Genomic DNA, 26,647 nt, shown 5'->3' with positions numbered 1-26,647 from the left:
AATTTTACATTTGCACATAAATATCTGAATACTTCCTGACTGTTTATTTTTTTCCCTATTGCGACATCAAAAGAAAAAGAATATATCTAAGAAGAGGCAATTGTGTGGACTGAGACAATTATTATTTGCTGACACCTTGGATATAAATTCCTGGTTTACTATAAGGAAATAGACAAACGGTCTAGTATAGTATTTCTGAGCTTTTCTGAAGCAATACCTGGGGTAATTAACCATTGTTCCTATATGTGTATGGATTTCTTGAGAGCGTTCCTTTAATATAAGATCCCCTTTCCAACCATAGAGTGTTATTTATCCTGGATTTTAGTTCTGTTATCGTTGGGGGAGAATTGTCTATCCAATGTAGTGCCAACAAGTTTCTGGCTTGGAATAATACTCCTGAGCTAGCTATTGCCATATGGAGTCTGGGTCTACATCCTCTCCCAGGAGTCCTAGGATACAGATTTTAGGTTCCAACTGAAGTTGTATCCCAAATACAGATAGTACAAGAGCGATCACACCCTTCCAGTAGTCGCCAATATTTACACATTCCCACGTCATATGCATCAGGTGGGTGCCATTTTGATCACATCTAAGACATGCGTCATCCGTTTGTATTTCAATTTTAAATAAAATACTTGGGGATCTATATACCCTATGAATAAGAAGAATTCGGGACAATCTTTGTGACTCTGACAATGAAAGTTTCGGTGTCAAATCCAGTATTTCCCCCATTGCTCCTCAGATAAGGGACCCACATCCTCCTCCCATTTTGTCTTAACTATCAAAGGATATTTATCCAAATATAGGGCCAGTAACTGCCTATAAATATGGGATATTAGACCTTTTGTATCCACAGCTGTAGCAATGGTACAGTTCTGCTCAAAAGTTTACATACCCCAGCAGAATTAACATCCTCACCTGTGACCTGTTTGCTGGTAATCAGTGTGTGTGCACGGACGTTTCTGGATTGTGTGTCATAGGGAAAGCAAAAGAATTTTCAACGGATCTATGGAAAAAGGTAGTTGAACTGTATAGCACAGCAAAGGTAGACGAACAAAGATTTCAGCCACAACGGCCAGGAATATTGTTCGGGATGCAAAGAAAAACCCACAAATAACATCATCTGAAATTCAGGACTCTCTGAAAACTAGCGGTGTGGCTGTTTCAAGATGCACAATCAGGAGGCACTTGAGGAAAAATGGGCTGCATGGTCGAGTCGCCAGAAGAAAGCCATTACTGCGCAAATGCCACAAAGTATCTCACCTACAATACGCCAAACAGCACAGAGACAAGCCTCAAAACTTCTGGAACAAGGTAATTTGGAGTGATGAGACCAAAATTTAACTTTTTGGCCACAACCATAAACGTTACATTTGGAGAGAGGTCAACAAGGCCTATGATGAAAGGAACACCTTTCCTACTGTAAAGCACAGAGGTGGATCGCTGATGTTTTGGGGATGTGTGAACTACAAAGGCACAGGAAACTCGGTAAAAGTTGAAGGAAAGATGAATGCAGCATGTTATCAGCAAATACTGAAGATAAATTTTCACTCGTCAGCCCGGAAGATGCACATGGGATGTACTTGGACGTTTCAACATGACAACCATCCAAAATACAATGCCAAGTCGACCTGTCATTGGCTACAGCAGAACAAAGTGAAGGTTCTGGAGTGGCCATCTCAGTCTCCTGACCTCAATATCATTGAGTCACTCTGGGGAGATCTCAAGCGCACAATTCATTTTAGACAGCCCAAGAATTTACAGGAACTGCAGGCTTTTTGCCAAGAAGAATGGGCAGCTTTACCATCAGAGAAAATAAAAAACCTCATCCACAACTACCACAAAAGACTTCAAGCTGTCATTGATGTTAAAGGGGGCAATACACGGTATTAAGAACTGGGGTATGTGAACTTTTGATCAGGGTCATTTGGATGTTTTTGGTTGTCATTAAGATTTAAAAAAGAGAAAACACATTAATGGCTTCACCCAACCAATAACCATGAGTGGAGAAAAAGTTTTTTTGTTATCATTCATATTCTCTGAAACAAGGCCAAGAAAGCAAAAATTCTGCCAGGGTATGTAAACTTTTGTGCACAACTGTATCTAATTATATGCTTAAAGAAATAAGTAATCATCTGAAAACTGTCTCTCTCATCAAGGAAGACTAGATTCATTTCAGGAGCTCATATGATTGGCAGGTTCCTTTCCCATCTGGTTGCATCACCATCAAGTTCCTGATCCATTGAACGCCTTCTGTGATGTGCTGGAACTCTCTGTGGCAATGGTGGAGCAGGTGGCCAGTCAGATATATGGAATGTCCAGGGCATCACAAACAGGTCTCATGTTGCTTGGATCTTTGAAAATTTACAGCTAGAATGGGTACCCCCAGGAGTACATCAGGCCATTTTCCCAGAGGGCATCAAGTAGTGGTTTCAATACCCTTCTTTTAGCAAGTGTCATTCAGGATAGATATGTGAGCAATTATATGCGTTTTCCATTGAAATCACCAGGACTCAACTCCTCTGCTTTCCTCACAATGGCCTCTTTTACATTGAAAAAATGTATGCGACAGGTAATGTCCCTTGGACGCTCAGGATCTGGGCCATGATTGCCTATTGTACGGTGTGCCTTTAAAATCTCCAGCTCCTTATCAATAGGATCACCAAGAATATTATTGAATAATGATCGCAGTGTTGGCATAATCACTTGTGCATTGATGCTTTCAGGTATACCCCTTATCCAGATATTATTGCGATTTTCTTGATCATCAACCATATTAAACAGATGGTTTATTTACTGGCTGTGAAGATCCAGTGTTAGTTTCTGAACATTATGATGGCCTCTAACTTGGACGACATTATCCTCTAATCTCTGTACCTCGTCAGTAAGCTGTGACAGGATAGAAGTGAGGGGACGTATTTCAGTATTGTATGTGGTCTCCAGCCTCTGAATATATTGCTCCATATCTTCTTTAGTAGGGATAGATACAATCTGATATACAAATAAGTTATGTTGTTCCCCACATCAGAATAACCTGTGGCTGGGAGGTAAATGTCCCTGTGAAGCAAGCACTGCTCAGTATGGGGGCTTTGGTGAGCGTACAGGGAGATTTGTGGAGCTGTTTTCTTGTGAGGCCTACATTGAGAGAGAAATTGCTGCAGGACTTACAGGCTGGAGCTGTCTGGCATCATGAGGGTTTAGACTGCTTTTTTCCATGCTGAGGTGAGGCAGTAATAGCTCTGGAGCAGGAAGATAAGACCTTCCATAAGAAACGCTGCACACCAGGCATGCTGACAGAGGTGGAGGACCTCAGACTAACCTCTGATCTCTTCTTTCTTTCCCATATCGAAAGTCATGTTGGAGGCTGTAAATTGCTTATAATTCCCCCAGGAACACGGTCTGACGAGAGTGCTTTCAGTGTGTGCATTCTCTTGGTGCTATGTCCCTCCTGTTGATGTTCAATACATCCAAAGGCGAGGACAGTGAAGGCGGCGTTGATTGGGCACAGAGCTTGTGTGATGTAACAACTTTATGTGAGCCCCGGGAAAGCAAGTTGTGACACCAATGGAACAGTGCCAGAACGGGAGGTGCGTATGAGTGTTTTTATTTTAACAAGGCCAAACATGAGGAATGAGAAGGAGTTGTCCTAGTAGTGAACAACCCCTTTATGAAGATACAATTTTCGGTTAAAACATTTCCAACATTCTGAACATGAAAAAGATTTCTCCCCAGTATGAGTTTTCTGGTGACCAAGAAGAGATTATTTATTCACAAAACATTTCCCACATTTTGAACATGGAAAAGGCTTCTCAGCTATGTGGGTTCTCTGGTGTTTAACCAAATCGGATTTCTGGTCAAACATTTTCCACATTCTAAGCTGGAAAAAGGGGCTTCTTCTCTGTGTGAGTTCCCTGATGTTTGATAAGACTTGATTTCTCTGTAAAACATTTCCCACATTCTGAACAGGAAAAGGGCTTCTTCCCTGTGTGGGTTCTTAGGTGTATAACAACATTTGATTTCTGGTTAAAACATTTCCCACATTCTGAGCAGGAAAAAGGCTTCTTCCCTGTGTGAGTTCTCTGGTGGATAACAAGATGAGCTTTCTGTTTAAAATATTTCCCACATTCTGAACATGAAAAAGGCTTCTCCCCTGTGTGTATTCTCTGGTGCTTAACAAAATCTGATTTCTGATTAAAACATTTCCCACATTCTGAACAGGAAAAAGGCTTCTCCCCTGTGTGAATTCTCTGGTGGTTAATAAGATGTGCTTTCCGGTTAAAACATTTCCCACATTCTAAACATGAAAAAGGCTTCTCCCCTGTGTGAATTCTCAGGTGAGTAACAAGATCTGATTTCTGATTAAAACACTTCCCACAGTCTGAACAGGAAAATGGCTTCTCCCCTGTGTGAGTATTCTGATGTTTCATAAGACTTGATTTCTCTGTAAAACATTTCCCACATTCTGAACATGAAAAAGGCTTCTCCCCTGTGTGAATTCTCAGGTGAGTAACAAGATCTGATTTCTGATTAAAACACTTCCCACAGTCTGAACAGGAAAATGGCTTCTCCCCTGTGTGAGTATTCTGATGTTTCATAAGACTTGATTTCTCTGTAAAACATTTCCCACATTCTGAACATGAAAAAGGCTTCTCCCCTGTGTGAATTCTCTGGTGGTTATTAAGATGCGCTTTCCGGTTAAAACATTTCCCACATTCTGAACATAAGATAAGATAAGATATACTTTATTTATCCCGTAGGAAATTGCGGTATCATGAAAAAGGCTTCTCCCCTGTGTGAGTTCTCTGGTGAGTAACAAAATCTAATTTCTGATTAAAACATTTCCCACAATCTGAACAGGAAAATGGCTTCTCCCCTGTGTGAGTATTCTGATGTTTCATAAAATTTGATTTCTGGTTAAAACATTTCCCACATTCTGAACAGGAAAAAGGTTTCTCCCCTGTGTGAGTTCTCTGGTGGCAATCAAGATGCGCTTTCCGGTTAAAACATTTCCCACATTCTAAACATGAAAAAGGCTTCTCACCTGTGTGAATTTTCTGGTGAGAAACAAGATCTGATATCTGGTTAAAACATTTCCCACACTTGGAACAAGAAAATCTATTCTCCGCTGTGTGAATTTTTTGATGTTTAAGGAAAGATTTTTCGAGGGGAAAACTTTTTCTAGGTTCTGAAAGTGAAAATGGCTTCTTTGCTTTAGGAGCAGTTCGTTTTTTAATGCTTATTTTGTGACTTTGATTTTCCTTAGTAGTCGGTAATGAATCAGAAGACAGGACCTGTTTCAAAGGATCAGATGATAGATCTTTGTTGTGAAGGGATGATGTTATATCTGGAGTAATGGCATTCACTTCAGTTGTATCCTGTGGGATCTCGAGATCATCCGATTTAAAAATTGAAGTTGTCAGCTGTCCCTCTGATCTCCTGGTATAATCATCTGCTAAGAAAAAACACAATTATTAATTTTAAATAAAATATCTTTCAAATTTATATTTTTGAACATTTCTACAAACACTCCTTAAAATGCATGTTCTTTAAAAAATTACATTATTCACCAAGACAATGACAGCTCATAGTCTAATAAAGGCTCTTGAAAAGCAACATGGCTTCCATAAACCCATCCAGCAATATCCACTCTCCCAAAGTCAAATCTCCCCCTCGCTTCTGAGCCTTGCAGTGTGACCAAACCATACTTAGCATCCATGTATTTGGAATTACTATTGTGAGAAGAACCCACTTAATTTACGGTGTGTGTCTCCTGGAGCACAATCTGGGCACTATGTGTTGGGTAATAAAATGACACATTTGCAATTTTCACTCTCCAACATGCACTTCTTGATAATTTCCAGAAAGTGGCTGTGGAATCAAAATAGTCACTTTTGCTATAGACTGAAAAGCTCTGGAGAGGGACAGAAGCGCATACAAAATAAGGCAATTCCGCCTGGTTAGGGATAGGTTATAATCGATGATAGCACTAACCTAAGGCTGTTGTGTGTAGGCACAACACCTATAAGAACATAAAAAGCCGCTGCAGCTGCCCCGTGGCTGGAGGAAAGGTTCTTCCAGAGGTATAATGGTAAAAATGGAAGCTGACACGTTTAGGCGGGCTGGGCTCCAGAAATGAAAAGCCTTGGGATTCCAATACGGTTTGTATTAATACCAACACATTTTCTGTCATAAAAACCAAGCCTCTTGGTTTTATACAGGTGCATCTCACTAAATTAGAATATCATCAAAAAGTTAATTTATTTCAGTTCTTCAATACAAAAAGTGAAACTCATATTATATAGAGTCATTACAGAGAGAGAGATCTAATTCAAGTGTTTATTTCTGTCAATGTTGATGACTATGGCTTACAGCCAATGAAAACACAAAAGTCATTATCTCAGTAAATTAGAATACTTTATAACAACAGCTTGAAAAATGATTTTAAAATCCGAAATGTTGACCTAATGAAATGTATGTTCAGTAAATGCACTCAATACTTTGTTGGGGCTCCTTTTGCATCAATTACTGTATCAATGTGGCGTGGCATGGCGGCAATCAGCCTGTGGCACTGCTGAGGTGTTATGGAAGGCCAGGTGGCTTTGATAACAGCCTTCAGCTCGTCTGCATTGTTGGGTCTGGTGTCTCTCGTCTTCCTCTTGACAATACCCCATTGATTCTTTATGGGGTTAAGGTCAGGCGAGTTTGCTGGCCAATCAAGCACCGTTCTATTGTTGTTTTTAAACCAGGTATTGGTACTTTTGGCAGTGTGGACAGGTGCCAAGTCCTGCTGGAGAATGAAATTTCCATCTCCAAAAAGCTTGTCGGCAGAGGGAAGCATGAAGTGCTCTGAAATTTCCTGGTAGACGGCTGCGCTGACTTTGGTCTTGATAAAACACATTGGACCTACACCAGCAGAAGAGATGGCTCCCCAACCATCACTGACTTCACACTAGACCTCAAGCAGCTTGGATAGTGGCCTGTCCACTCTTCCTCCAGACTCTAGGATCTTGATTTCCAATAGAAATGCAAAATTGAGGACTTCTGGTTCCAGCGCTGGTCATGTAGGGAGGATGACTCCTGAGCTCCCGTCACCTCCACAGACCTTACTAAAATACCGACTACAAATAGCGGCGATAGGCTCCGTAACCAGGCAAGTCAGGAAGACTGAACGGTGGGGCACGCGTCCCACCTACATGGAAAAATATCTACTGCGCAGCAATGCCAAAAACAAGACAGCCCGCGCTTTCAGGGAGGTGTCATGGTGCTGGTACATGCAGACGCTCGCGCCACTGCAGAGGAAAGCAGGCTGGAGACGCATATGAACACTGGCACTGATGGTAACAGAGACACCCAGGTACTGAGATTGGACTATAAGAGACTGGCCTCGGAGGTGGCCGATAAACTATTACCTGAGATATTACATACCTTGAAAGAATCAGTGACACAGGCACTGCAGGCAATGCAGGAACAGCTACATGAGGCCACTGAGTAAATAAACAGAATAGAAACAAGGATATCTGCAATAGAGGACGATGCGCACACTGATCAAGGGAGTCTGGCTAGACTTACAAGAGAAAATGTTGTATTGAGAGACTGAATAGACAACCTGAAGAACAGATCCAGAAGGAGTAATCTCGGAATAGTGGGACTGCCAGAGACATTCCCCTATGAAGAGCTGAAAAAACTCTGTGAAATAGACATACCCAAAGCACCGGACATCACAACAGGACGCAAATCTGAAAGGGTGCACCGCATTGGTCCACCAGGAAATATGGAGAAAGGGGACAATAAAAGACCAAGACAAGTAATAGTAAAGTATCTTGATTTTTCTGATAAAAATGACATTATACAGAAATATCGCCGCCTCAGACAGCCCCTGTTGGTCCGAGGGGTAAAACTTCCACTATTTGAAGACTTTTCAGCTGAAGTAACCAGACAACGCAGATCCTTTGCTTTAATCTTCTCAGTCTTATTTAGCAAAAATATACGTTTTCAATTAAGATATCCAGCAATTCTTCATATAAGACTGTGGGATGGATACTCCAGACCCTTCACAGATCCGAAAGCAGCGGAAGCGTTCATGGATAACATCTTGAATCTACAACAACAGTACAGCCCCTATGCACGAAGAACAGATCCTAGAGAGTCTCAAGGAACACCTGAAGAAGACATCGGGTGATCACCCCCCTCCTCATCAAATTCACCGAGAAAGCAGAGGCAAGACAGGAGATCAAAAACCCCATGAAAAGAAAGAACTGTTGGGACAGTGAGTAAAAGCACTCTTGGGGAAAGATATGGGAGTCTACTCAGGACGTTGATTATATAAGACTCTGTGATATTCCTCACATATACCCTCCAAGTGTCTCACCACCTTGCCTCATCCAGATCTTGGTCACTCCCCAGTAATATCCGTTAAGGGCTAACTGGTAGGAGGGTACTGAATGTTTTGTATTTTCATGTAATATGTTGGACGAGTCTGGGGGGGGGGGGGGGGGGAGACAATAATAAGGGTATAATTTGAAAAGAGGGGCTATAGGAACAATCGGAAAGGAAAATGTGGCAAAAAAAAGGGGGTGATAGATAAATAAATAAAATGATACAGGAGGTGCCGTGGTGAGGGAGATTTGACCAGGAAGAAGTGAAGTCAAAGAAGCTTAAAATACTGTATATAAGCTTAGGGTCATTTATTAACATGGTCATCAAGTTTGGTTCATGTTTACAGTTTAAAAAAGCCAAGTTTTTTTGTAGGGATCTATAATAAAATACAATCCTGGAGCGGTTCATCTACACACGTTATCTCACTTGAACAGTTGCAGCTGAAAGCAGGGAAAGGGGGAGAAAAGGGAAAAAATGGGGGAGAAAAACCAGACAGTGGGGGAAAAGGTAACCCAAAAAAATGTTGGAAAAAATTATGAGAATAATTTCATGGAATGTTAAAAGGATACGCTCTCCGCAAGAGCATATGATGATTCTTTGTCACCTGAAACGCCTGAAGCCAGATGTAGCTCTACTCCAAGAAACCCATTTTGAAAAAAAAGATTTCCGGAGAATGAAAAAAATGTGGGTGGGTAAAGTTTTCGGGGCATCATCAGTTGATAAGAAAGCAGGGGTGCTCACATTAATGAATAAAAATATAAATGGGCAGATGAGTGAAACTTATGTGGGAGAAGACGGTAGACTTCATATTCTGTCATTACCTGTAGGGGAGAAACGTATAGCTTATACAATGTCTATGCACCAAATAAAAATAATAAAATCTTCTTTCATCAACTGGAGAAAAAGGTAATAGCAGACCTGGGCACAAATAGAATAGTGGGAGGTGCTCTAAGTTAGGTGGTCAATGTTGAGGAGGACAGGAAGAACTATCAAAAGGCGACCAAAACCGCCAAAAGACAGGATAGAGTTTTACCCATTTTGTTTGTCTATGGGGTTAGGTGATGCATGGAGACTACTACACCCTCAGAATAGGGAGTCCACTCTCTATTCGCATGCGTGTGGCTCGCTATCCAGAACAGATTATTTTCTCATATCGGCAAACATACTAAGAAGGGTAGAGGATACCCAGATGCAAAACATAGTAATATCTGATCATGCATTGATACTGTTAGATATAGCTGATACACGCCAAAAGGTTCAGATTTGTTATGGAGATACTCCTCCTTATTGAAAGATGATGAAGGCTTCACCCTAAGAGTAAAGGATTAGTGGTCAGATTTTCTAATAGATAACGAAGAGAATAGGGAAAATAATAAATGACTATGGGAAATGGTAAAAGCGGTAACAAGAGGCAGAATAATGTCATATGTCTGTGGCAAAAAAAGAAACACTCAAAAAAAATTCGAGGAGGCCTCTGAGAAACTTAGAGATGCCTACACCAAATTTCAAACCAGTATGAATAAACATAACAGGGAAAAGTGGTTGAAGGAACAAAGATCGTGTGGGTGGAAAAAAGGGAACAATTATACCAGCGGGATCTCGAAATTAACTTATCCAAATATGGAAATAAATCAGAGAAAATGATGGCGAATCTGGTGAGAAATAAGTTAACAGTACAAGGCCCCCAATGTTTGAAGGACTCGAAGGGTAACATCCCAGGGAAATAACAGAAAGACTAGGATCCTTTTACAGAGATCTGTATAGCAACACCTCTACTGAAAAGTTTGGAAATAGCACTTTACTAGAAAGGGTTAAACTACCAAAACTGACAGATGAGTTTAAACAACACCTAAACGCCAAAATCACACTAGAAGAGAAAATAACCACCATCAAAAAACTCCACAACCACAAAGCACCAGGCTCAGATGAATACACAAGTGAATTCTACAAAACGATAATAGAAGACATAGCCCCTCTTTTAACAGATCTATTTAATGACATACTGGAGGGAAAAGGAATGATTAATTCAAGCGTCATGGCCTATATCAAATTATTACATAAACCAGGAAAAGACCCAATGGCCCTGGGCTTATACAGACCGATTTCTCTCAGAAATGTTGACAAAATACTCTCCAAGATAATGGCAGATAGATTGGCCACCATCATGCCAAAGCTAATATCACGCGCACAGTCAGGTTTCATCAAGGGTAGACCGGCCACGAGAAACATTAGAAAAGTACTATTGACACTTAAGATAAATCTTAACCCAAGGACAAGAGAAACACCAGCTTTACCTGCAATAGATGCTGAAAAAGCTTTTGACAATGTAAGATGGGATTGGATGTATATAGTGTTGAGAGGAATGTCTTTTGTAGGCCCCTTCTATGAATATATACGCACCATATACTCATCTCCGAAGGCACGGGTATACAGTACAGACCAAAAGTTTGGACACACCTTCTCTAAATTTAAACATTTTTCTGTATTTTCATGACTATGAAAATTGCACATTCACACTGAAGGCATCAAAACTATGAATTAACACATGTGGAATTATATACTTAACAAAAAAGTGTGAAACAACTGAAAATATGTCTTATATTCTAGGTTCTTAAAAGTAGCCACCTTTTGCTTTGATAACTGCTTTGCACACTCTTGGCATTCTCTTGATGAGCTTCAAGAGGTAGTCACCGGAAATGGTTTTCACTTCACAGGTGTGCTCTGTCAGGTTTAATAAGTGAAATTTCTTGCCTTATAAATGTGCTTGGGACCATCAGATGTGTTGTGCAGAAGTCTGGTAGATACACAGCTGATAGTCCTACTGAATTGACTGTTAGAATTTGTATTATGGCAAGAAAAAAGCAGCTAAGTAAAGAAAAACGAGTGGCCATCATTACTTTAAAAAACAAAGGTCAGTCAGTCTGAAAAATTTGGAAAACTTTGAAAGTGTCCCCAAGTGCAGTTGCAAAAACCATCAAGCGCTACAAAGAGACTGGCTCACATGAGGACCGCCCCAGGAAAGGAAGACCAAGAGTCACCTCTGCTTCTGAGGATAAGTTTATCCAAGTCACCAGCCTTGGAAATCGCAGGTTAACAGCAGCTCAGATTAGAGACCAGGTCAATGCCACACAGAGTTCTAGCAGCCGATACATCTCTTCAACAACTGTTAAGAGGAGACTTTGTGCAGCAGGCCTTCATGGTAAAATAGCTGCTAGGAAACCACTGCTAAGGACAGGCAACAAGCAGAAGAGACTTGTTTGGGCTAAAGAACACAAGGAATGGACATTAGACCAGTGGAAATCTGTGCTTTGGTCTAATGAGTCCAAATTTGAGATCCCAGGGGGAGGTGGATCTTCCTGGTTGCAAGTTCTATAGAAAAGGGTTTTCAATACCCAAAGTCATTTCAACAGTTTTGGGTGGAGGAGAATGTTGTGATCTAGAGGCAAAATGGAGATCACACGATTGTGATAAGGTCGGACTACACTACTGATAAAGCAACCACAGCCGGTGACTGAGAAGAATCAATGACTTCTCTGTATTTAGTGGTCACTACTCACCTGGCCAGCCATATGTAGGAATCTCCTCTTTACACCACTCAACACCCCTCACATATGTCTCTGTAGTATTAATATGGGTCAGATCTTCACCCTGAAACAAATATCGTAAAAGTCACAGACAGATGGAGAAGTCCCATCTATGATCAGCTCTAATCCTGCCATCTCCACCGTTCTCATTACACAAGTATAAAACATATAATACTGGTGGATAAAACAAGACTGAGCACAAGACCTTCACAGCCGTCTTGTCACGGGTGTGTTGCCACGAAGATCGTCACGAGTACACAGCCTGACTTCTCGCAGCTGACTTGTTGGTGCTTTGTGTCTCTCGGCAGTGAGGGAGTTAATTCTCTCTCTCTCTGGGCTAGATGAGGTCCAGCCTCGCCCAGCTGCAATCAATACTTCTGTAGTGAGACTCCTTCTTATACCTGCTGGTCTGTTTGGGAGGTGTCGGTGAAAGCATTTCATTCAGACTGACAGAGCGGATCGTGGTGTTTGGAGTTGCTGAGATAAGTGTATTTGGAAGTGTTTTTCCCTTTCCTCGCTTTATCATTTATCTCCTTTCCCGTTGGTTTTCCCTCTGTTGTAGTTGAGAAGTTGTTTGTATGCAAGGTGGTTTTGGTTTTTCCCTTGTACTGTCTCGTTCGTCTAAGTATTGTGTTTGGGCATATTATGTCTTGTTCCCTTTGGTTGTGATCGGGGTCCTTCTCAGGACTAGATTACTGTGGTGCAGGGATCTTCAGGAGGTAGGGGTTACGCTGGCGGCCTGGACCTCTGTACCTTTAACAGTACCTCCAGGTTGAGGGATTAGTCAGGGCCTCAGCTTAGGGTCAGCTTAGGCCCCCTACTTCCAGTATACGGAGACAGCGTGACATTTTCACCGACCCAACTTAGTTTTTCTCCAGCTACCATGGATCCAGTAGCCGGTCTAGCTCGGCAATTGCAGAGTTTGTCCATGGAGCTGGCGGACGTTAGGTCCAAGGTTTGGCATCCTCAGGAGCAAGCCGGACCAGAACCTAAAGTAGCTCTCCCTGATAGGTTCACTGGGGGGCGGGACAAGTTTTTTGTTTTCCGGGAGGCATGCAAATTGTACTTTCGGCTGCGGCCTCGGTCATCGGGGAGTGAAGAACAAAGGGTGGGAATTGTCATCTCGCTCCTACAAGGGGACCCACAATCCTGGGCGTTCTCTCTTCCCCCGGGTTCCCCGGCTCTCCAGTCAGTGGATAGGTTTTTCGCTGCTCTGGGACTCGTATATGATGACCCAGATCGGATCTCCCTTGCTGAGTCTAAGTTACGTAGGATCCAGCAGGGAGATCGTCCGGCGGAGGAATTCTGTTCGGAGTTCCGTAGGTGGGCCACGGACACCCAGTGGAATGACCCGGCTCTTAGGAGCCAGTTTTGTCATGGTTTATCCGACAAATTACAGGATGTGTTGGCACAGTATGACTCTCCCGTGTCACTGGAAGCCGCTATGGCCCTTGCTATTCGCGTGGACAGACGGCTTCGGGAGAGGTGCGGGATAATTCTACCCCCTATGATGACTCCACCTCCTACAAGGTCCCCTCATATGGTGGTTCCCCTGGTCAGTCCAGAGGAGCCTATGCAATTAGGAGGGACATCATTTCGGGGGAGGGGACCGGTGGTGCGCCATAAGGCAGGAAGGTGTTTCTTCTGCGGGAGAAAGGGACATTTTATTGGGGGGTGTCCATCCCGTCCCTTGCAGAGTGAAGAGTCGTCGGAAAACTGTTAATCCCAGGTTGTGTGGTGGACGGCAATCTGGGAGTAGGTATTTCGTCCCTAGGTTCGTCTCAGTTTCTCGTACCGGCGGAGGTGGTGGTGGGTACGAGAACTGAGAGGATATCTGTTCTTCTGGATAGTGGGGCCGGGGCTAATCTGGTTGATGCTCGGTTTGCCCGGGTCCAAGGTATGCGGTTGAGTGAGTTGGCTAAACCCATCCCCATATTCTCGATCGATGCCAGGCCTCTCGGTCAGGGAAGTTTTTTGCAAGCTGTGCATGACGTAAAACTTCAAGTGGGGGCAATACATAAAGAACTGTTGTCTTGCTACGTGTTGGAGGGTCTTCCCACTCCTATTGTGTTGGGCCTTCCTTGGTTAGCTAAGCATAACCCGGTTATTAATTGGCAAACCAGGGAGATAAGCCAATGGAGTAAATTCTGTAATAAAAACTGCATGAACACGGTCATTGGTGCGGTTACTCCTTGGGTCTTACCTCCATTTCTGGCGGACTTTGAGGATGTATTCTCGGAGAAAGGGTGTCAGGAACTACCCTCCTCATCGCGTGTATGACTGTTCTGTAAAACTGCTCCCTGAGGCCAAGTTACCTAAAGCTAGGTTGTATAACCTTTCTGGTCCTGAGAGGCAGGCCATGAAGGATTATATCTCAGAAAGTCTGGCTAAGGGGCATATTAGACCTTCATCTTCACCGGTGGCTGCGGGGTTCTTCTTTGTTAAGAAGAAAGATGGAGGCCTACGCCCTTGCCTGGATTTCCGTGAACTTAATCGGATTACGGTCCGAGATCCGTATCCGCTCCCACTTATTCCCGATCTCTTTAATCAGATCGTGGGCGCCAAATGGTTCTCTAAGTTGGATCTCAGGGGGGCGTACAATCTGATTAGGATGAAAGAGGGGGATGAGTGGAAGACGGCGTTTAACACTCCGGAGGGGCATTATGAGAACCTTGTCATGCCATTCGGTCTGACTAATGCCCCGGCGGTGTTTCAACACTTTGTTAATGACATCTTTCGCCGCCTGGTGGGACAGTTTGTTGTCATATATCTGGATGATATCTTAATTTACTCGCCGGATCTGGTGTCTCATCAGGAGCACGTTAGGCAGGTGTTACAGATCTTGCGGGATAATAAACTGTATGCCAAGTGGGAAAAGTGTGTGTTCGCCGTACAGGAACTCCAGTTTTTAGGCTTCCTGGTTTCAGCGTCCGGTTTTCGTATGGACCCTGGGAAAGTGCGGGCAGTTCTTGAGTGGGATCGGCCAGAGAATCTTAAGGCACTACAACGTTTCCTGGGGTTTGCTAATTATTACCGGAAGTTCATTCGTAATTTCTCGTCCATGGTTAAGCCTCTCACAGACATGACTAAAAAGGGGACGGATTTTTCTAGGTGGTCTGACAAGGCTTGTCAAGCATTCTCCTCTTTGAAAAAATGTTTTGCCTCGGCGCCCATACTCATTCAACCTGATGCGTCTCAGCCATTCATTGTAGAGGTAGACGCTTCCGAGGTAGGGGTGGGAGCAGTATTGTCACAGGGTTCGTCCCCTGGTAAGTGGCATCCGTGCGCCTTTTTCTCTAAAAAATTGTCGTCCGCTGAGAGGAATTACGATGTCGGCAATAGGGAACTCTTGGCCATTAAGTTAGCTTTTGAGGAGTGGCGCCATTTTTTGGAGGGGGCAGTTCATCCGGTCACCGTCATCACCGATCACAAGAACCTGCTATATCTGGAGTCCGCGAAACGTCTGAATCCCAGACAAGCTAGGTGGTCATTGTTTTTTACCAGGTTTAATTTTGTCGTTACATATCGTCCTGGGTCAAAAAATGTAAAGGCGGATGCCTTATCTCGTAGTTTCCCGGGGGCCGGGAATACGGACGACCCGATTCCTATCCTTCAGGAGGGGGTGGTGGTTTCGGCAGTATGCTCTGAGCTGGAGGAGGAGGTATTGGAGGCTCAGGGGGACGCCCCTGTTGGACCTCCAGGGAGACTGTTTGTTCCAGATCAGTTGCGACAAAAGGTGATCGAGGCACACCATAACTCTGTTTTTGCAGGACACCCGGGGAGTAAAGCAACTGTGGATCTCCTCTCGCGTCGGTTTTGGTGGCCTAACTTACATAAGGAGGTGGTAACTTTTGTCGCGTCCTGTGGGGTTTGTGCGCGCTGTAAGACCTCACATACCCGTCCGTCTGGGGCCCTCTTACCTTTGAAGATCCCGGAGCGTCCTTGGACTCATCTGTCTATGGACTTTATTACGGACCTCCCTCCGTCTTCGGGTAAAACGGTCATACTCGTTGTAGTGGACAGGTTCAGCAAGATGGCACATTTTATCGCTCTTCCGGCTCTCCCTAATGCTAAAACTCTTGCGCAGGTGTTCATTGGGGAGATTGTGAGGCTTCACGGGGTACCCTCCGAGGTGGTGTCTGATCGGGGGTCTCAGTTTGTGTCTAAGTTCTGGAAGGCGTTTTGTGCACGGCGGGGGATGCAGTTGTCATTCTCTTCGGCTTTTCATCCTCAGACCAATGGTCAGACGGAACGTATGAACCAGAGCTTGGAGACATATCTCCGGTGTTTTGTGTCAGAGAACCAGGAGGACTGGGCTTCTTTCTTACCTCTGGCAGAGTTTGCTCTTAATAATAGGCGGAGCGAGTCCACTGGTAAGTCCCCGTTTTTTGGGGCATATGGTTTTCACCCCCAGTTTTGTACTTTCAGTAGGGGGGGCTCTTCGGGGGTTCCTGAGGAGGAACGATTTTCCTCATCACTCGCTTCAGTATGGAGAGGGGTGCTGAAGAATCTGAATACTATGGGGAACCGATACAAACGTATGGCTGATAGGAGGAGAGTGTCTGGTCCGGACCTAAGTGTGAACGATCGGGTATGGTTGTCTACCAGGAATATTAAACTTAAGGTTCCCTCCTGGAAATTGGGTCCCAGGTTCATTGGGCCGTACAGAATCAGTTCTATTATTAATCCGGTGGCATTCCGTCTTGATCTCCCCCCTACGTTTAAAATTCACAACGTGTTTCACAGATCATTGCTTAAGAGGTATGTGGCGCCGGTGGTACCGTCACCTTTACCTCCCCCTCCAGTGGTTGTCAATGGTAACTTGGAGTTCCAGGTATCGAGGGTCATTGATTCACGCTTTAATCGCCGGTCCCTTCAGTACCTGGTTCATTGGAAGGGGTATGGTCCTGAGGAGAGGATGTGGGTTCCTGCGTCGGATATTAACGCAGACCGATTAGTTCGGGCCTTCCACACGACTCACCCGGATAAACCTGGCCCTGAGGGTCCGGAGGCCCCTCGTAGAAGGGGGGGTACTGTCACGGGTGTGTTGCCACGAAGATCGTCACGAGTACACAGCCTGACTTCTCGCAGCTGACTTGTTGGTGCTTTGTGTCTCTCGGCAGTGAGGGAGTTAATTCTCTCTCTCTCTGGGCTAGATGAGGTCCAGCCTCGCCCAGCTGCAATCAATACTTCTGTAGTGAGACTCCTTCTTATACCTGCTGGTCTGTTTGGGAGGTGTCGGTGAAAGCATTTCATTCAGACTGACAGAGCGGATCGTGGTGTTTGGAGTTGCTGAGATAAGTGTATTTGGAAGTGTTTTTCCCTTTCCTCGCTTTATCATTTATCTCCTTTCCCGTTGGTTTTCCCTCTGTTGTAGTTGAGAAGTTGTTTGTATGCAAGGTGGTTTTGGTTTTTCCCTTGTACTGTCTCGTTCGTCTAAGTATTGTGTTTGGGCATATTATGTCTTGTTCCCTTTGGTTGTGATCGGGGTCCTTCTCAGGACTAGATTACTGTGGTGCAGGGATCTTCAGGAGGTAGGGGTTACGCTGGCGGCCTGGACCTCTGTACCTTTAACAGTACCTCCAGGTTGAGGGATTAGTCAGGGCCCCAGCTTAGGGTCAGCTTAGGCCCCCTACTTCCAGTATACGGAGACAGCGTGACACATCTACACATCATAGGGGAAATCTCATGACACCTTCTCTCCATCTACCTGATGATCCTGAGGAACATTGGGATCTTCTTGTTTACAGTCCTGTCGAAGAAGAGGACGGGGACATCTCTCTGGTGTTGTCCTCTTACTGGATAGAACTGGAGGAAAGAAAATTCATGGACTGAATTCGTTCTTTACATACAGATAATTATAGGCCGTGTGTATTTAGTCCTGTCTATTACCTGGTGATGTGAGGGGCTGGGGAACCTCCATCATGACGTCCTTGTACAGATCTTTGTGTCCTTCTAAATACTCCCACTCCTCCATGGAGAAATAGACAGCGACATCCTGACACCTTATAAGAACCTGACACATACAATGATACCATCATCCCCCCGATCCCTTCATAGCGTTACTGTATAATGTCCCAGCATTCCCAGCAGTGTCACCTCTCCAGTCAGCAGCTCAATCATCTTGTAGGCGAGTTCTAGGATCTTCTGGTCACTGATGTCCTCATGTATCAGGGAGTGAGATGGAGGCCCTGTGATTGGGCTCAGGGGTCTTCCCCATCCCTCAGACACAGGGGCCTGACAGTGCTCACTAGAGGTCTTCTTCACTACTGTGTAATCCTGGTTATGGAGAGACACATTAATACATCTCACTCTAGACATTTCCAGAGTCCTCACCTCTCCAGTTCTGTCCATCTGTTATTCCCATAGATAAGAATGATGTAATGTAACGTCATCAGAATCTCTCACCTCTCCAGTAAGCCGGAAGAGGATCTCTAGGGTGAGGTGTAACATCCTCTCCACCATCTTGTCTCTGTCCATATCCATCCTTGATGGATAAAATCAGGAAAATTCTCTTATATAGAAGATCTTCACTGATCTGATATTGTAGAGACCTGAATGAGAAGAAGATGAGCCGATGTAACATCATAAAAATCCTGTGTAATTGTAACATCCCTGGTGGCGTGCTTGCATAGTGCACCACCTCCCACTATGCAAGACCGCAATCTTACCCATCAGTCCAGCCTGCAAACCTTGCTCCAGTTCATGCTGTGTGCTTGTCCCTTGTCTGACTGCTTAGGGCGGCGGCCCGGTTGCTTCCTGATTCTTATAGCTGCTGTGGGCGCGCTCCTAATGCATCCCCAGCCTATTGCTGTGAGTCACTGGATATTTAAACCCCCTCCACCCTGAAGGTGGTGCCTGAGCAACACTAACAATCAGTGTGCTCCTTCGCCTCTGAGTTGCCAGGTCCTGTTCTCATCTTGTCTGTTTCCGCCATCCTGGGGGCTGTATTCCCAGGCCTGTTACCTGTGACTTCGTTCCAGTGTCAGTTCCTGTCTGAACTATCTCCTAGCCTGTTGTCTGTTTATTTCTATATCCGTACCTTCCCTTTTTCTGCAGTGTCTGAACCTGCACCTAGCTCCAACTCGTTGTCTCTCTACTTCTGTTTGTGACTTTAAAGTCCACTCGCTACTTCGTTGTAAGTACCTTGTGTGTATCTGGTTCTGCTTGTCCCTTTTCCCTTCCTCCATATCTACCTCCTGTGTTCTAACCGTCTTCCTGTATTTTCCTGTCTGTTCCATGTGAACAGAGCCCAGTCCTCTCTGCCTGCACCTTCAGCCCTGTCCTGCTCTGCTTGTCCACCGCTCCTGCGGTTCCGCTCTGCTCCCCCTTGTCCACCGCTCCGGTGGTTCTTCTCTGCTCTGCTTGTCCACCGCTCCGGCGGTTTCGCTCTGCTCTACCTTGTCCAGCGCACCTGCGGTTTCGCTCTGTCTGCTTGCTCACCGCACCAGCGGTTTCTCTCTGCTCTGCCTTGTCCACCGCTCCGGCGGTTTTGCTCTGCTCTACCTTGTCCACCGCACCTGCGGTTTCGCTCTGTCTGCTTGCTCACCGCACTAGTGGTTTCTTTCAGCTCTGCCTGGTCCACCACTCCGGCGGTTTCGCTCTGCTCTGCTTGCTCACCGAACCAGCGGTTCCTCTCTGCTCTGCTTTGTCCACCGCTCCGGCGGTTTCGCTCTGCTCTGCCTTGTCCTCCGCTCCGGCGGTTTCGCTTTACTCTGCTTGTCTACCGCATCTGCGGCTCTGTTCCTGTATCCCAGTCTGTACTGGACCCTATCCAGCCTGCGCTCCAACCTGCTAGTGCCTCCCTATCTGCACGCCAGCCGTGCCTGCCAGTACCTCCCTGTCGGCATACCAGCCGTGCTTACCAGTACCCACCTGTCTGCATACCAACTGTGCCTGCCAATACCCACCTGTCTGTATGCCAGCCTAACCTGCCTGTTCCTGCATTCCCCAGTTCCTGCATTCCAACAGCGATGTCCGGGGTCTGACCTGGAGTAGCACCTGGTCCTTCTGCTCGGTTCCTCCCTGGTGCACGGAGTCGACTGAGCTGCCATGCGACCTTGGTCGGATCGGGTTGATACTTAGTTACGCCCCTCCAGGCACTCCTCGGTTCATGGTACAGTGGGATCACTAATCAAGCACACCCCAGTCAGTCCGGGCGTGTGCATAACAGTAATAATACAATTACTGGAGATAATAAGGGGAAACATATGAGGACATTTATTATTTTACAGTATTTAGTTTTCTTCTTTACATCTAGTAATAAAACCTATATACACTGCTCAAAAAAATAAAGGGAACACTCAAATAACACATCCTAGATCTGAATGAATGAAATATTCTCATTGAATACTTTGTTCTGTACAAAGTTGAATGTGCTGACAACAAAATCACACATAAATCATTAATGGAAATCAAATGTATTAACCAATGGAGGCCTGGATTTGGAGTCACCCCCAAAATTAAAGTGGAAAAACACACTACAGGCTGATCCAAGGTTGATGTAATGTCCTTAAAACAAGTCAAAATGAGGCTCAGTATTGTGTGTGGCCTCCACGTGCCTGTATGACCTCCCTACAATGCCTGGGCATGCTCCTGATGAGGTTGCGGATGGTCTCCTGTGGGATCTCCTCCCAGACCTGGACTAAAGTATCCGCCAACTCCTGGACAGTCTGTGCTGCAACGTGACGTTGGTGGATGGAGCGAGACATGATGTCCCAGATGTGCTCAATCGGATTCAGGTCTAGGGAAAGGGCGGGCCAGTCCATAGCTTCAATGCCTTCATCTTGCAGGAACTGCTGACACGCCAGACACTTGAGGTCTGGCATTGACCTGCATTAGGAGGAACCCAGGGCCAAGCGCACCAGCATATGGTCTCACAAGGGGTGTGAGGATCTCATCTCTGTACCTAATGGCAGTCAGGCTACCTCTGGCGAGCACATGGAGAGCTGTGCGGCCCTCCAAAGAAATGCCACCCCACACCATTACTGACCCACTGCCAAACCGTTCATGCTGAAGGATGTTGCAGGCTGCAGATCGCTCTCCACGGCGTCTCCAGACTCTGTCACATGTGCTCAGTGTGAACCTGCTTTCATGTGTGAAAAGCACAGGGCGCCAGTGGCGACTTTGCCAATCCTGGTGATCTGTGGCAAATGCCAAGCGTCCTGCATTGTGTTGGGCTGTGAGCACAACCCCCATATATGGACGACGGGCCCTCATACCACCCTCATGGAGTTGGTTTCTAACCGTTTGTGCAGACACATGCACATTTGTGGCCTGCTGGAGGTCATTTTGCAGGGCTCTGGCAGTGCTCCTCCTGTTCCTCCTTGCACAAAGGAGGAGGTAACAGTTCTGCTGCTGGGTTGTTGCCATCCTATGGCTCCCTCCACGTCTCCTGGTGTACTGGCCTGTCTCCTGGTAGCGCCTCCAGCCTCTGGACACTACGTTAACAGACACAGCAAACCTTCTATATAATTCTATGTAAATATAGATTTATTTTTTATTTTAAATTCTTTTTTTTACAGATACCATGGTACCTGGGTCTGGAGGTGAGAGTCTCCTCTTCTCCAGCCCCGGGTACCATCCACACATTGAACCGCATTAACATCCGCATGTATACATGTATACATACGGATGTTAAGCATTTCAATGCAAGTCAATGGCGGCAATTACGCTGCGTGTCCGCAAAATTAATGGACATGCTGCGTATTTTTCCGCAATGATACCCGCATCGGAAATTTCCGCAGCATGTGCACAGCACATGCGGATTCTCATTGGGGACCATGGGGCATGTATTATCAAGCGTTTTTGCTGCGGAAATTCCGCGGCAAAAACACTTGAAAAACGCATAGTGGGCACGCAGCCTTACAGCTGCTGGCAATGATTGAAGGAGGTCCCCCCTGCCAGCCTAACAGTGAGTAAATACAAATGGGGGGGCCTTTAGTCAGGGATGATAGAGGGGAAGGGGTTAAGTTACTTAAGGATGAATGGGGGCCATATTCCCTCATCGCCCCTTTCACAACTGACTGACTGCACGGTGCACCCCATTCCCTTATCCCCTCTGACTGAGGCTTTTCCCTCCATATCACCCCTGGCTGCACCCCCTCCCTGTATCACACCTGACTGCACCCCCTAACTGATCCTCATCCCCCGTATTACCCCTGACCTGAGCCCCCTCTCCCCTTATCACCCCTGACCTGAGCCCCCTCTCCTCGTATCACCCTGACTGCACCTTCTCTCCCTGTATCACCCCTGACCTGAGCCCCCTCTCCCTGTATCACCCCTGACTGCACCTCCTCTCCCTGTATCATCCCTGAGCTGAGCCCCCTCTCCCTGTATCACCTCTGACTGCGACCCCTTTCCTGTATCAACCCATGTGACCTCTCTCCCTTTATCACCTCAGACAGACTTAGCCCCCTCTCCCTGTATCACCCCTGACTGACTTAGCCCCTTCTCCCTGTATCACCCATGACTGACTTAGTCCCCTCTCCCTGTATCACCCCTGACTTACTAAAAGTCTTACTAAAAGTTACTAGCAAAGTGAGGCCCTTGATAAGAAGTTATGGCCTTAAATGTGGCAGAGAGATTTAAGTAAGGGAAAGCTCTTTTTTTATATCACTAATAACGCCATACATAAGTGATTTAGGGCCCCCACCACTATTAGTGGATACATTCACATTATGCATTTGCTGCAGAATTTCTACAATGGAAAACCCATAGCAAATTAACAGCGGTAATATCCACACAGATATAGTGCAGATATTGTTGTCTTTACTGCTGGTTCACCTTTACCACTGAGGCTATGTTCCCACGTTCAGGATTCTCTGCGGTTTTGAAACTGTGTGTTTATGCAGTGTCAAAACTGCAGTGGCCAGATGTTAAAGCATAGTGGATGGGATTTCTAGAAATCCCATGTCCACTATGTGTGCATCTCAGGCTGCGGATCACCCGCGGATTCTGACAAGTGGCACGTCTTTCAGATCCGCAGCATGTCAATTTCTCTTGCGGGTCCACATGTGGACTTTCCCAATAGACTAACATCTATTAGGAAAGTCCACAGGAGAAAAAAAAAATGGCGCTGCTCATTAGCATAATGAGGGCGGAAGTGCTGCGACTCTACTGCAGTGTCAGGGCCGCAGCGGCTTCACTCTGTGGGAATGTAGCCTGACTTGATCCTTTTGTATTGCAAAGGATGAAGTCGGTGGTGAATATCCGCAGCATCGGTTAATTCACGCTCTGGATTTTCTCAGCGTATGGATGAGATGTCATAAAATCCCATCCACTACGCTGGTGCTATAAAACATTGGTTTAGCTGTTATTACACATCAGGGGACATTTATCATTGAGTTTGCACCAAAATGTGGGCGCCATCTCTTTCTATAACAATAAGAAGTGTACTATCTTATATTATACCCTGATATTAGCGTGTTACCACACAATTGGAGGTCTTATATTTATTTCTATGTAGCTAAGTAGTGGGCCCCAAGAATGATTTTCTCTGGTGGGCCCAATGTACTCCAGCCCGACGCTGTGTGAGCCTATAGTAACTCCACTAATATCAGGAATTTTATGTAATTCTACAGCTAAATGTTCCATCATCAATGTGTATAGCAGAGGTGATAAGGGACACGCTTGTCTCGTCCCCTTTTTAATAGAAAATGTGTCAGATAGAAGGCCGGTTACCCTATCACTTTAGGGTCAGTGAAGGATAGAATTTTAGATAACAAGAAAGAGCTCAACTCAATCTGTGGCAATGTGCTCTTCAAGAAAGTCCAGTGCACTCTGTTGAACGCCTTTTCAGTGTTGACAAAAACAAGGCACATTGGGATCCCCTGGTTTTTTTTTGTATGTGAAATTAACAATGTTTTATCCGTATTATCACGAGCCTCTCTACCTTTAATGCAGCCAACCTGATTGCTGCTAACAATTGAGGGTAGGTAGTGGGAGAGCCATGGTGCAATTATTTTAGAGAATATTTTGACATCTACATTAATGAATGATATTGGATGAATATTAGGGCAGGCATTTGGTTCTTTTCCAGGCTTTGAGAAAAACCATTACATGACTCTTAACTGATTGGGGGCAAAGGAGGGGAGTCTTCTGAGATATTATTGAGCTCTTCGGCTAAAATGGTAATAACATGGGTACAAATATCTTATAAAATCTATTATTGAATCCATCTGGCCCAGGGCTCTTCCCGATAGGGAATGATTTATTGGCCTCTCCTATCTCTTGTTCAGTGAAAGCTTTGTCTAGTAAATCCTGCTCAGGGGTCTGTCTGGAAGGAAAAGCAGTGTCCATATTTTGTTTCAAGAATATTAGGTGGCATGTCGTGGTATTGTCCATGAATATTATACAGCGAGCTATAACAGCAACGAAATGCTTCAGCTATGTCAATGGGGTTATGAATTTCTGGCACAGGTGTCCTTTTATTTTGTATACATATGTCCTTTACATGCATGGATGTAACCTCCTTCCCAGTCGGAGGCCACATTTATTTATGAATTTGTCCATACTTGTTGCTTGTGCTCTGAGAGCAGACAAGAATTATACACTCAGACACTGGCTGTGTGTTATTTTCTTTCTCCAATGCATCGTATTTATTTCATTTGAACAAAAATGGCAGATTTAGAGATAATATATCTTAATCCAAATTAGCTCTTCTTGAAAGGGCTACCACGGCAACACACACACCAACATACATACAGAGTGGAAATTAAGTATTTGATACTCTGCGGATTTTGCAAGCTTTCCCACCTACAAAGAATGGAGAGGTCTGTAATTTTTATCGCAGGTAGACTTCAACTGTGAGAGGCAGAATCTTGAAAAAAAATCCAGAAAATCACATTGTATGGTTATTACATAATTAATTTGCATTTTATTGCATGAAATAAGAATTTGATAGAAAAGAAAAACCGAAATTAATATTTGGTACAGAAACCTTTGTTGACAATTAGAGTGGTTAGACGTTTCCTGTAGTTCTTGGCCAGCTTTGCACACACTGCAGCAGGGATTTTGGCCCACTCCTCCATACAGATCTGCTCCAGATCTTTCTGGTTTCGGGGCTGTCGATGCACAACATTTTCAGTTGCCTCCAAAGATTTTCTATTGGGTTCAGGTCTCGAGACTGGCTAGGCCAGTCCAGGACTTTGAAATGCTTCTTACGGAGCCACTCCTTAGTTGCCCTGTCTGTGTGTTTAAGGTCATTGTCATGCTGGAAGACCCAGCTATGACCCATCTTCAATACTCTTACTGAGGGAATTAGGTTGTTGGGCAAAATCTCGAGATACATGACCCCATCCTCCCTTTAATAAGGTGCAGTCTTCCTATCCTCTTTGCAGAAAAGCACCCGCAAAGTATGATGTTTCCCCCCACCATGCTTCACAGTTGCGACGGTATTCTTGGGGTTGTACTCATCCTTCTTCTTCCAAACACGGCGAGGGGAGTTGATTCCAAAAAGTTCTATTTTGGTCTCATCTGATACACATGACCTTCTCCCATGCCTCCTCTGGATCATCCAGATGATCACTGCCGAACTTCAAACAGGCCTGGACATGTGCTGGTGTGAGCAGGGGAACCTTGGGTGCCCTGCAGGATTTTAATCCATGACATCATGGTGTGTTACTAACGGTAATGTTTGTTACTGTGTTCCCAGCTCTCTTCAGATGATTGACCAGGTCCTACCATGTAGTTCTGGACGAATTCCAGACCTTTCTCAGAATCATCCTTACCGCACGAGGCGAAATGTAGCATGGAGCCTCAGGCTGAGGAAGATTGACAGTCATCTTGTATTTGTTCCATTTTCTGATAATAAATAATCTACATGCTAAAAAAATATGTTTGTTTCGCCGTGGCTGCATGTCTCATGGCTGTTAGACACCTACAACACATACAGGGATTGCCTAACAAACAGGCAATCCCTGCATATGTTTTGGATGTCTAACAGCCACGAGACATGAAGTCATGGTAATGCGAACATGTTTTTAGAGTACGCCAAAGATACTCAGTTAGCACCAAAGCATGCTTGGATAACCCCTTATCCGAGCACGTTCGCGCATCACTAATAATTGTGCCAACAATTGTTGCCCTCTCACCAAGCTGCTCGCAAATTGTCCTGTAGCCCATCTCAGCCTTGTGTAGGTCTACAATTTTGTCCCTGGTGTCCTTACACAGCTCTTTGGTCTTGGCCATGGGGGAGAGGTTGGAGTCTGATTTATTGAGTGTGTGGACAGGTGTCTTTTATACATGTAACAAAGGAGAAATTAATATAGGTAAGAAGAGAAGAGTAGGAGGGCTTCTTAAGGAAAAATTAACAGGTCTGTGAGAGCCAGAATTCTTGCAGGTCGGTAGATGATCAATTACTTATTTCATGCAATAAAATGTAATTTAATTATTTAAAAATCATACAATGTGATATTCTGTTTTTTATTTTTAGATTCTTCCACAGTTGATGTGTACCTACAATAAATATTAGAGACCTCTCCATTCTTTGTAGGTGGGAAAACTGGCAAAATAGTCAGTATGTCAAATACTTATTTTCCACATTGTATATACAGTATATGTACACTTTGGGTCACTTCCATCTACAATAGCCCATAGTATATTCCTAAATGGTCAAATTTGACCACTAATACATAATTAGAGAAACAAAAGGATCACCACACTTGTTAATTACTAAATAGTATATG

The 26,647-nt window shown here is 44.7% G+C and overlaps 1 protein-coding gene across 1 annotated transcript; it reads right to left on the bottom strand.

Annotated features, from left to right (window-relative positions):
• Positions 1-25,712, bottom strand: LOC141201612 (uncharacterized). The gene is given in 3 exon segments (XM_073663615.1): positions 1-5,449; positions 11,934-12,024; positions 25,644-25,712. Coding segments are annotated over 3 exon segments (1,737 nt in total). The 3' UTR covers positions 1-3,872.
• Between the last annotated feature and the right edge of the window lie 935 nt (positions 25,713-26,647).

Source organism: Phyllobates terribilis, unplaced genomic scaffold (assembly GCF_046119375.1).
Source record: "Phyllobates terribilis strain yellow unplaced genomic scaffold, ASM4611937v1 Scaffold_120__1_contigs__length_5212024, whole genome shotgun sequence".
Taxonomy (NCBI): Eukaryota; Metazoa; Chordata; class Amphibia; order Anura; family Dendrobatidae; genus Phyllobates; species Phyllobates terribilis.
This window is presented reverse-complemented; position numbering and strand designations above follow the sequence as displayed.